Source organism: Fusarium redolens (assembly GCF_020744475.1).
Source record: "Fusarium redolens strain MPI-CAGE-AT-0023 chromosome Unknown BKA55scaffold_1, whole genome shotgun sequence".
In the NCBI taxonomy this organism is placed as follows: domain Eukaryota; kingdom Fungi; phylum Ascomycota; class Sordariomycetes; order Hypocreales; family Nectriaceae; genus Fusarium; species Fusarium redolens.
In genome coordinates this window covers 2,023,095-2,034,871 of record NW_025763664.1, presented here as the reverse complement: position 1 = coordinate 2,034,871, position 11,777 = coordinate 2,023,095, and the positions used below count along the sequence as shown (strand labels likewise).

The following is an 11,777-nucleotide window of genomic DNA, read 5'->3' as shown; positions in this document are numbered from 1 at the left end:
AGTGGGAAGGGCGCCGCTCCAGCTCCAGCTTCAACTCCAACAACAGCGGGGAACAGACATGGCTTTGCCCGGAGGGACGTCTGCTGTCGGTAGTCGTGGCGGCCAATTGTGAGTGCCTGCAGAAGCCACCAGCACATGGCAGCTTGGAGCATTGATCGAGGGCGTTAGGATGCAAGGGAGCGTCAGGGCGGGGCCGCGATATCTGTGTGCTAACCCAACCTGACCATCAGCCAAGGGACTGTGGAGGGGGGCGTGTATCGAGGGATCTCAGAGACATCTTCAGAACGAACGGCGCAAGGTACAGAAGGTTTGGTATGTGTACAAGATTAGAATCAGACATTAAGAGGATCCGCAAGCTCCCCTGGCCCGTCAACTCAGGGCATCGAATTCTTCTGCCCAGATCGTAGCCACTCCGAACAAGCGTTGCGAGTAATGTAAGCTATCCGCTCTGCAGCAACCAATCGACCCTTGCCAAGGGTGAACGGCGCAGAGTTCATTGAGAGCGAGATCAGCCGTGCAGGTACAGAAACAGGAACCCTCAGCCTTGTCGCAACTCTCTCTCCCGTGAGAAGGCAATAGCATATCTGTAGTCTACTATTCCATACTTCAGATATCCATCTCATCATTTTCATTGCCAATATTGACCCTACTCCTCCCCCTTCCAGTCAATTGCTGAAGAGCCACCTTGTTCATCTGTCCTCCGACCTTCTTCTGCATCTTTGCGATCTCCTCCTCGGCATCGACTGCCTCTGCCTCCGCAAAGTCCAAGACAAGCTTGCGGCCAAGCAAGTGGGTGTCCCTCAACGCATTTAGTGCATTCTCGGCTTCGCGGGGAGTGACAAAGTCGGCAAAAGCAAAACCCCGAGGGGTATAGTCAGCCTTCTTAGGTAGGCGTACCGATCTAAGCTGGCCATAAGTTCCAAATAGTGACCTGATGTCCTTCTTGGTCGCCTGGAAAGGCAAGTTCTTGATGATGATTTTGGTGCGCTGCCCTGCAGCCTTCTTAGCCTTGTCTTCCCGACGTCTCTCCTCGGCTGCGTCATGACCCTTGTGTGATGCTTTAACAGCCAGGGCATGATCGTCAAGTACATGACCATCCATGACTTTGAGTGCAGCCTGGGCTTGGCTCCTTGTGCGGAACTCCACAAAACCGAATCCCATGCTAAGTGTCTGCCCTGGTTTCTTCGGGTCCATTTTAGTCTTAACTCTAGCAGAGACGAATCCGTCGAGGGACTGAAAAGCTTCTGCAAGCCGAGTTGTGGAAGTCGAAAAGTTTAAATTTCGCACAAACAGAGAGGTGGTTTCCAAATCCTCCTCCGGCTTATCACCGCGTGACAGCAAGTCGTCCACACTAAGGTTTTGGACCGTCGGAGCCGGGCGATCTTTTAGTGACACGGCTTGATCCAGTTGGTCGCCGCCTCTGAAGATGTCACTTGGCGCTTTCTCCAAAAAGAGCACACTATCTCCAATCCGGCGATATGCCAGCTTCCCAAAAGCGGATTTGGCGTAATTGGGCTGCGAGAACTGGACAATGGCGATTGTCCCGCTCGGAGGCATCAAAACTCTCAGCACGGGCCCAGACTCCTCGAAGAGCTTACGGAGCTCGTCGATCGTCGTCCCGTAGGGAAAGTTTTTCACCAAGATGGCCGTATCACCCCGCTTCTTTGACTTGAAAGCTTCGAGGTCCACTCCATTAGCGGTAAAATAGGCTTTGGTCTCTTGGATGACGCTCGTCTCCGCGATGGCCTGCTTGATGGCAGCATCGGCTGAGGTAGGGTCAAGAAGTTCTGATTTTGAAACACCAAGACGGTCGGCGACCGACGCGTTGACGGCGTCCTGGCTCATGTACAGCGCATTCCAGTTAAACGTAGTAGCAGCTGCCTCTTGTTTCTTCCGAATCATGTTTTGTTTCTTGAGAGGGAGTTTGGAAATTGCAAACTCATCCAGACCCGTGTCTCTCTTTGCACTCGCAGGAATGATGTGAAGAATACGCCCCTGAAACGTCGCCCCGTCCATGGCTTGGAATGCTTCAACTGCTCCCGACGGGTCAGTAAACAATATCAGGGCGAACCCCTTGCTGGTACCTGAATTGCTGACCGGTAAATGAACCTAGTATTTCAACCGTTATTAGCTGATGTTCAGACTAGTAAAATCCTCAAGAAATGCAGTAAAATTGGCAACAATTCAGTCAATCGAAGCATCTACTAAAATATTCGCTCAAGTTCTCATCAAATACCGAAGTATAAGCTGTCCCTATCTGAGCTTCATCACGTCGCCTTTGTTTTGTAAACAAATAAAAGAAAATTGTTTAGAACATACCTCTTCAGTGGTTCCGAACTGCTCAAAGGTGCCCCGGAGATCCTCCTGGGTGGCGCTGTAGGGCAGGTTTCGGACAAAAAGTCGTGACGTTCGGCGGATCGCCTCAAGTGAGTCGTCTTTTGCCGGTTCACCCCCCGATGCCTCCATCGTGGTCTCATTCATCGCCACGTCAGCTGTAGCTGGCGGGTCAACAGAAGTGAGTTCCATAGCTTCGCCTCCCTCTGCATGATCGGTCTCAGTTGTTGATGGCCCTTGCACAGGAGTTCGTTCCAAGTCATCGGGATCAACAAGGTCCAGCAGTCTGTTTGTTCGTGAACGAAGCCAATCGTCATCCTCTGCGACTACTTCCTGCTGTTCCAAATTTGATTTTGCAGCTGCTTCTTGAGGCTCCACGGGTTCGTCGCCTGCAGGAGTTTCCGCCTGCACATCAGAGACCACCCTTGCTTCTTTCAGCTGCGATGGCTGCGATGGCAAAGATTGAGAGACCAGCGGCTTTTCTGGTGCATCGATCCTGCGCTGCTTCTCCCTTCGAGTTGGGATCTGCTCGTACTCATCATCGCTCTCCTCTTCAGGAACGGCGGTAGCAGCTACAGCAGCAACACCATCGCCGATACCACCGCGGACACCATCATCGAGCGCGCCCTCTCTACCTTCCTTCATTACGTGAAGGAACTCGCGTAGCTTCGGGTCCGCCGGCTGGGGCTCATCTCGCTTGCGCTTTCTCAAGCTCGAGTCTGACTCCTTTTCAGCGGGGTGCTCACTGCCTTTGATTGTTGTGGATGGTGTTGATGCAGCTTTGGAATGCCAGGCGCTCTGGCCTTTGGTGAGGGCGGGGTCTGAGATCTAGCATTCCATCAGTATGAGGAGTTAAGACATTAAGAGGAATCAACTCACGGGTCGCGCAGTCTCGACGGCGATCTTGGACATGCGAATGTAAGACCTGTTGAAGTACTTGACTGCCTTTGAGGCATCTTCGGGTGTCTTGTAGCCCACATAGCCAATGCGTCGCTGGGGAATCAGCTTGACATCGGTAATCTCGCGACCTTGGGCGGAGAAGTGCTTCCGAAAGTCAGCCTCCGAGATATTGGGTGGCAAACCCTTGATGAATATCCTCGATGAAGCCATTATGATGTTGTTGTTTGTTGATTATATCTCCCGGTCAATGGCGAATGGTTTCACCGTGGGAGTTGAACGCGTGAAGTCATTTTCAGAACTTGGGCTCTTTAAGAAGGGAGAGAGGAAAAAAAAGTTTCTCTACCACATTCTTATTGCCCGAGGTTGGGACCCGATTTTGGCCCGTGCACCGGATTTTCTAACAGTCCAACCCCACCATCAGCTTCCAATATGCTTCTATATTCAGTTGTTTTTCTTCACCGCCCTGAGCTCAGTGATGGGAGAAATTCCAGCGAACAAGTCAAACGCCACTATAAACAGTACGACAGCACTGAAAACGGTCGAGGGTAGCTGTTCAAGAATCTAGATATCTCCTTCTATCAAGAGATTCTGCTCAGCTGAATATGACAAAAGATATTGGCCAATATATCACTCATGAACATGAGAAAATTCTGCCATCTCAATATTTACTTCAGTGGCAGGCAATGTATATCAACTCAAAAGTGTATATCTGTCCATAAGAGCCTCATCACGGAAGAAGCCACTTCGTATTCTCAGCTCCCACTTCACATTTTCAAGAATGTTGGTGTGGATGGGCTGGTCTTGCCTCCAAGACTCATCTTCCACACAAGACCTGCATCTTGAATGCCAAAGGGGTAATTCTGGAATCCAGTGGCTTTTTGGACTCTCGCGATGCCTCTTTGATGTTGCCGCTGCAGTATGATTGCTGCTTTCCGTTGTCAATCATCGTATCGTTCAAATCGAATGAAACTGTCTAATGACCAGCAAGCTCTCCAGACTTCTCGACCTCAGTGCTGCACTAACAGCTCCTACAGCACTCATTCATGTCTATTGCTTCCTCGAATATGAGATTATCATCAGTCGGTAAATCTCCAATAGCGGGAATGAAGATAGATTCCTCATCTCTGATATGCAAGTCAGATGGCGGGGTGTTATACGTTTGCTAGACGCCGATCATTCGCACATCTCCTCAAAGACTACGAGACAATGAGCCTCAAAGTGCTCAACATATGAGCTCGTATTCTTTGACTTGAGGTTATCGTCTTCAGTTCCCGTATCATTCATGTTCGAAAAGAGATTCTCCATACCAGGCTCATCGTTTGCAGCAGTGTATTAACTGAATGCAAGAAAATAGATCAACAAAACAACAACTTATCCGCCTGGTTTCCCAGCAACTTGGAATTAACTTTCAATTCAAGTAGCGGTGAGTTATCATCTAGAAATATTCTCAAAGTTTATATGGCCCTACAACTCTGGATTTGGCACTCCGACATTCCTAGCCTCCCACCTTTCAGCTACCATTGCACGGTCTGGCAAATATTGGTTCTTCAAGAACCGTGAACTTGAGACGAATATGAGAGCTTCAAATACAAGTAAATAGTCAATATTTAATCAAAAGTGCTTCTTGTATTCTAGATCTGCCAGAGGGGTGCTGAGAAATGCATTCTTGATGTGCATTATGGCATACGTGAGATGCACACTCCACACCATGAGCTTTGGAATGACTGGTAAGGGAATGCGGATGCAAGCCATATACTCTGGAGAATTCTTGTCAAAGTTTATGGAGGGCCATCTGACTTTCGGTGTGCAGCAACTCTTGGAATTGATAAGTATAAGAAGACCTCGCTGCTCGCTCATCATATCTACCAGAACTGTTGTCCAAGGAATACTGGTGAAATGCATGCCAGATGCATTTCTCAGTAACTCCAACATTGTCTTCTGGATGAGACATTAATTCACTACTGTAATATATCCAACATCGAATCTATGGATGATCGACTGGCTTCAACACGGCAATAACACTCCGGAATTACGACCTTGGAACTCGTCGATATGTCACCGAGAACACGATTATTCACCAAAATAATTGCATTATTCCCGAGAGATGGTCAAGATGTTCGAGTTTTTGAATGGCAATATTGATTACAAGAGCTTGGGAGTCAATCTTGGTTTGGTGAATGGGTCGTCTTGAGTCATGCGATACTTCGTCCATGACCCACGAGCAAGAGTTATCACACTATCCTCCGGATGCGGCAACTACTCGACTACAACAACAACTATTCTTCTTCCGGTTGAACTTCGAAGTTTATTCACGGTTTGGACCTCGTTTATTTACCATGACTCCGGTGTCAATCCATCATGAAAACTCTTCATCACTTCTGTCACTATCACTGTCACATTTAGCGACCGGAAGATACCGCAAGTTCCAACAAGGTTCCACGGCACGAGTTTCCTTCAAGACAAAAGTTAACGCTGTCCTATTGATGGAGACCATGGGGAGAAGAGGTAAGAACTTCAATTAGCGTACTGATAGTCCTTTGCGCGAACTTCGTGGGCCATTTACTTCATGAGTTTCTGTATATGTATGACGCCACCAAAGTCTATCAAGGTCTTGGCAGACTGTGATGCCTTTTTTTGGCTGTGATGAGAGACGGACGCAAGAAGTTACCTCGGAAGTTGGACGTTTTGTCGTTAATCTTCGTGATACATTTGACGGGGCTGAATGTCCGTGTTGACATCTCGACGATTTTCCCATTGTGGTTCTAAATATGCGTCTGTATATGCCTGGTGCCTTATTGGTGTTCCTGACTTGAGTGTAATGGTATACGGTCAGGGTCAGGAACTCATCCGCTCATACACCCAGGCGAATGTACATTATGGGGTGTGAACTCACGATATCCATGGTATCCACCAGTCGTACCTCGTATTCTTTACCTACCAATAACTACGTCCATATCCCATGTGTTCCCGGACGACAAAAATTGGAGCTGTCCAATATCACCAACACAACAACAGCTCGACCGATGTGACGAGAGGCGTAATTCGGCATGCCAGAACTCGCAACAAACTCCACACAGGATTGAATGTGAAAATATTGTGTAATTGTTACTCAAACTCATGATCTGACGAATCGGTGGTCCCAATTTACCAACTACTGCATGCAAAGTCGATGGGGTGCTTTGGCTTATTGACTCGATCACCAATGTCAGTGTTCATGTGAGTAAGCCCCCGAGTATTTCCTCTCCCATCAAGTAGTAGGCTCACAGTATTTTTGAGTTCCTCTGGTTATTGGTCGAGACCCTCATATGTAGCACATGCTGGTTCCTTGTAAGTGACTTTGATGAAATACAGCTTCGCCATTGCTGTTTGTCCTTGTAGCTTGATTCAACTAAAAAAACATGTTACATAACGACATCGTACTTAAATACAACCTAGGCACTGGATACACATACCTAGCAACAATACCGAAAGTATTAACATAACATCGTCATACCGGGAAGTATAGAACAAAACTGGATGTAAAATTATCTGTACAGGGTAGGCCATATCGCAAAGACGGAGCTTGTTAAAGTAAAGGGTCGGGTACGTACATAGGTAGCTACGGATGCGAGCCGCGCCGCCCCTGGCATCGTCACAGCAAAAGAAGCGTCCAGTCCCATCCAAGGAGTGCCCGTGCACTTTATTCCCAGGGCAGCTCCCACTGCAACTGACGCTGATGCTGCTGCTGACGAGGCTACAGCTTGGCCAACGATAACCCAATCACGAGCATACACACGCGACCTTAGACTTAATCCGCTCCACAGTCCACACAAGGCTTTAGCATTTGCGCGTCTCATCAAGTCAATCAACAGCAAAACCTCCAAACACAATCAATTGTAATACTAGTCGCTATTATTTTTACTTTATCGGCCGAAAACATTAACGCCTCGTACCCTTCGCACATCACGTATGTACCTCCTGGATCCTCTACGGCTAGCATCCCCTCCCGTGTCCCTCAAGAAAGGGGGCGCACACCAAGGCGTCGTCAAGCGCCAGCCTCACGACAACAACTCAGACTAACAAGATTTCGCAGGCCGCCTTTGTTTCCTAAACCGAACACTTTCTTCAACCTAAACTTAACACAAGATGGCCGACGCCCACGTTCCCAAGGCAGAGTCTCCCGTCGCTCGGGAGAAGCTCGAGGGTAAGCAACACCCCTTTTGGAGCTCGAGAAGCATGATACTGATATAATGCTAGCTCAGATCAAGTCCGCCGACATGGTGAGATAACCCGACATACGTACCGAGATTCCGGACGCGATCGCTGACGAGAGAGTGACAAAGACGGAGGACATGCAACAGGAGTCTATCGAAGTTGGTATGGGGAATCCATGACAGCTTTGCGCCGGCGGCAGGAAGACAAGGCTGACGTGACGATAGCCCAGGAAGCCATGGCCAAGTTCACCATTGAGAAGGTTTGCTCACCAAGTACTGCATCTCTGTTGCCACCCTAGCTGACATGCCATGACAGGACATCGCACAGCACATCAAGCGCACAGTTCGTACACCCCAAGCCTGTCACGATCGATCCCATACTCACATACTGTAGTTCGACGAGCGAAAGGGACCAACCTGGCACTGCATTGTTGGTCGAAATTTCGGTAGCTTCGTTACCCACGGTTCGTCAAACCCAAGTCGCCGATTTCCGACTCCATAGCCCCGGGCGCGATTGGCTGGCTAACACGCTACGCAGAGACCAAGCACTTTATCTACTTCTACCTTGGCCACTGCGCAATTCTACTATTCAAAACGCAATAGGCATGGGAGAAATGGCTCACCGGTGGGGGCCTTTGGAAGAGCTTGCTGTAGCGAGAGGGACGGGTGTGGTAGGACAAAAGAAGGCAGAGGCAAAACCAAGAGGCAGCGAGGCAACATGATGGCTGCTGACTGCTGTATCGTCCACCCTACCCTGCTGGATCTGCCTCTATGTACGAGACGGACGGCCGTGGAGCTTGCGGCTGTACTAGGTTCATGATCAATAATGAGGGGCGCTCGCCCAGTTTTTCCAAATCTTTCCATTCCTGGACCAGCCTGATGTTGAGAGGTTTGTTGCTGGGGGTGGCTGATCAGCCGTGACGGGCTGCCAAGGTGTGCCTGATGCAAGGCTGTTGGTTTTTAGTTTGAGATCGGAGATTCTGACAGCCTGGTGTGTCCTGTTCCTGAGACATAACTGTCACTGTCAGACATGTCGGTCATTGTTCGATTTCTTCAAGGCTGTCACTGATGATGCTGTTGTTGGAATAGACTTGAGTCAGAGATGTCACTGGCGATAGCAATCGCCGATCATCCACGATCCCCAACATCGCGAAAATCACGGCCATCTAAGGGTCTAGTTAACCGTCCGATCAACAGCCTCGACGATCCACCTCTAAACAGTTCACGTGGTCTGGAAGAGGCTACCAGACTCTTACCTTATTGTAGATGACAAGGCGCGGCCCCAGAAGGATTTACTTACCTGATTACCCACAGCGGGCAGTCTAAGCAGTGTGAGCGACGGCACACCCGTCAAAGGTTGGCAGATAGGGCCTTTTGGATCGGGACAAAGTCAAATGCCTCGTCCGTCTTTACCGAGTCGGTCCTGAAGTTCCGCTAGCTATCACAACTCGCATCAACTCTTAAGTGAGTGAAGCTAGAGACACTTTCGGAACGGAGGCGGGGCTCCATATAATCGACGCCCTCTCGTTGGTGTTGGCGTTGGCGTGGGGGTGGGCGTTTATCAAGACGACGGATGAGGAGGGTACGCTTACAATTACAGTTACAGGTACAGGAACAGACAGGAACAGGACGATTTGATTCCCCTCTTTGGGAGGAAAAAGTTTAAACAGAAAATTTGAGGATATGAGGCTAGTGTGACGGGTAAGAAGTTGATATGTGATAACCGAGATGGTCATCCTTTGTCCGTGAGAACGCCATTGAGTAAATGGAAGATCTTGGTCCATGATGAAAAGTGAAGAGTCAGAAACTCTAATAGCAGGGGTATGGTATGATGTTATCACAGTCTAAGTCTAAGTGCAAGATCATCAGGCACTATAACAATGACCTCAGACATGGAGAAATTAAGTAATTGGCTTGGAAGACTGGAATTGATCAACGTCTGGTGATTTCTTATCTCAACCTCATTTTGACTGATGATAAACTTCACTCAAGATAGACTCTTGAGGCATATGAAGAGGCTTTTTTCATTGGAATATGATGGTCCGGGCCGCTGCCGTTAGAATCATCCAATAAAATGGACCCTCAGCCGAAGAGACGGAAATCCTCTGCTCAAACACCATCAAGTCAAAGAATGGCCAAGCCAAAGCCTAAAGGTGACCGAGAACACTTCGGCCCACTCACTCACACTTATTCACCCACTGAATTGGGTTGGGTGGTACCCCTCTTCGAAGATCCTGGTCGAGAAGGGTCCATATGAAAATCTCAAAGTTGGAAAGAAGAAGCAATTGAGGGACCATTGATAGTGTATAGTTGACTTTAGTTTAGTGTTTCTAGTGAAAGAAAGACTGGAGAAAAGAGTCAACCTCTTCGTATGATGATATTCCCATGCTGATCTCGTCTGGCAGAGCTGGACGTCTGTACGTGTGGTTGAACCGGAAGATGCACCACATGCAGTGCTGCACCACATGTGCATCGCATGGCATCGCATGAGGATGCATTAGGATCAAGAGGTGCAGATGGGGGTGGTCCACCAGGCCCAATTAGACCGAATGAGCCGAGCCTATGCCGTTCGGTTGAGATGTCTGATATCGTACTGTGTTGTACCTGAATGGAGTTGATGACTGTTGATGACCATTGTTGGTTATGCTTGACCAAACATGAGTTGTTATGGAGAATTGATGACCAACAAGGTGCATGATTCTGCTGATTTGGTATGATCTGTACCGTGATAGATTGTGTTGTTGTATCTCCTCAAAGTGAGCTACCCTAGAGTGAAGCTGACGATTCAGTCGGGCAACATCTTGCTTCACTGTTGTTCGACTTCAGAATTGATGTGATTGGGATGGCTACCTAGGTATCTATATGCAAAACTCGCTCTCTGGCAGTGGCTTCTTTTGATTATGCAGCTTCGTGACAAAACTGTTGTCTCAAACCTCACTCAACGCTCTTCAAGTCTTGCATGCAAGAATATGTTGGGCGACAACTCTACTCCTATTCTATCCCAAGGTAATCAAACCAATCCTCACTGTAACTCAGACCTTCTTTATGAAGCGGGTAACTTTATCTTGTACTTAACGGCAGAAAACTTGGTATTGTGTGATTGTCAAAGGAGGCTCCCAGGCACTGAAGGCATAGTGGCTCGAGCTCACTCGTCCGAAACGTCAGAAACGGAGGGCCTATGCGATAAAGGTATTGCTCATTACAAATGGTAATCACTGCTGATTTACAAGCACAGTAAAGTTGTAAGTCACACAAATGTTTTGCTGATTCGGGGTCCCAAGCGAGGGTTACATATGGCGAATATTGAACACCATCAGACAGCCACTTCGAGTATTCTTACAGGTTCAAATGCCAACTTGGCTTGAAAGCTGAATGAAACAACAATCCAATACCAGTAGATTTACTGAGACAAAGGATTGCGCTGCGTCGATAGACTGATCTCGCAGTTACATTGACGTGGACAAGGGAGTAAGGTCAAAACACGGTATAACCTTCAGACTTCATCCCTCAATATCTCAGTAGCCAGTTGCAGATTAATCAAGATTAGCTCCTAGGTAATAAACAGAAGGAAAATGGTTGTCGAATCATTCAGTGATTTCCTTGGAAGCATGTTCAGGGCGTTGAGCAGCCGCCCTTGTAATAGCCAATATCTGCAGCGCCTCCCGTTATATTGAATACAAGCGGGTACTCACATCCAATCTCGCAGCACTCAAATATGCGTTTCAATGTCTCTGTGCCCTGAACAAGGATCAAATCAATGAATCGAGTTGATCCTAATAGTCCTAGAGACTCGATCCCATAATTGCACACGATCGATAAGTGACAGAGTGGTTATGATGAGGCAAATAAGCGCCCATCTTTGCCCAGTAAACTATGTACATCAGCAGAAGCCATACGAGGTGACAGCAAAGGAGTGTCAGGGATCTTATCACCCTTGTCCATCATGGATGGGAATCGAAAAGTCGGCGGGTCCAGGCAATACCCGACTTCCACCTGAATCACTCGCCGAGAAAACTCCCCTTCTGTTTTGTTTGTTTTGTCTGTTGTAATTTTACTGAGTGTCCCCCAAGGGTGAGGCATCGACACAGTCCCTGTTACAGATGTCCTTCCCTCTAATATCGGTAGTTGTTAATATCAATAAAATTTCTAAAACGTAAACCAAACACCAAACAAACATCAGACTCAGGATGGTCACGAGCCAAGAGGCCAGGCGTCAAAATCTGAGACATAGCAGATGCAGATACGGATACAGAATGGGAGATGTCAGCGCAGCCTCAAAAAGACACGAACAGCCGTGGCGCATGCATGGCCCACTCTGTACGTGGTATTCTTCACGGTAGAATACCTCTT

General features: G+C 48.1%; 4 protein-coding genes across 4 annotated transcripts; 2 read left to right on the top strand and 2 right to left on the bottom strand.

Annotated features, from left to right (window-relative positions):
* Window positions 1-606: 606 nt before the first annotated feature.
* BKA55DRAFT_588279 (uncharacterized protein) lies at window positions 607-3,444 on the bottom strand (the record flags this gene model as incomplete). Its single annotated transcript, XM_046194770.1, has 4 exons — window positions 607-774; window positions 898-2,109; window positions 2,320-3,162; window positions 3,214-3,444. 4 exons carry the CDS (start codon window positions 3,442-3,444, stop codon window positions 607-609), a joined length of 2,454 nt encoding a protein of 817 aa, XP_046056393.1.
* Window positions 3,445-6,076: 2,632 nt separating this feature from the next.
* On the bottom strand, window positions 6,077-7,209 carry BKA55DRAFT_17499 (uncharacterized protein). Its single transcript, XM_046185023.1, has 4 exons — window positions 6,825-7,209; window positions 6,687-6,762; window positions 6,499-6,622; window positions 6,077-6,417 (listed from the first exon to the last, which is right to left on the bottom strand). The coding sequence occupies exons 1-4, from the start codon at window positions 7,068-7,070 to the stop codon at window positions 6,165-6,167; spliced, it is 699 nt and encodes a 232-aa protein (XP_046056392.1). The 5' UTR covers window positions 7,071-7,209; the 3' UTR covers window positions 6,077-6,164.
* Window positions 7,210-7,359: 150 nt separating this feature from the next.
* Window positions 7,360-8,030, top strand: BKA55DRAFT_682711 (dynein light chain type 1-domain-containing protein; the record flags this gene model as incomplete). The annotated part of the gene is made up of 7 exons (XM_046198396.1): window positions 7,360-7,417; window positions 7,471-7,493; window positions 7,557-7,590; window positions 7,653-7,687; window positions 7,744-7,770; window positions 7,822-7,891; window positions 7,966-8,030. The coding sequence occupies 7 exons, from the start codon at window positions 7,360-7,362 to the stop codon at window positions 8,028-8,030; spliced, it is 312 nt and encodes a 103-aa protein (XP_046056391.1).
* Window positions 8,031-9,387: 1,357 nt separating this feature from the next.
* Window positions 9,388-9,740, top strand: BKA55DRAFT_17055 (uncharacterized protein). Its single transcript, XM_046185011.1, has one exon. It carries the CDS (start codon window positions 9,502-9,504, stop codon window positions 9,682-9,684), a length of 183 nt encoding a protein of 60 aa, XP_046056390.1. The 5' UTR covers window positions 9,388-9,501; the 3' UTR covers window positions 9,685-9,740.
* The last annotated feature ends 2,037 nt before the right edge of the window (window positions 9,741-11,777 follow it).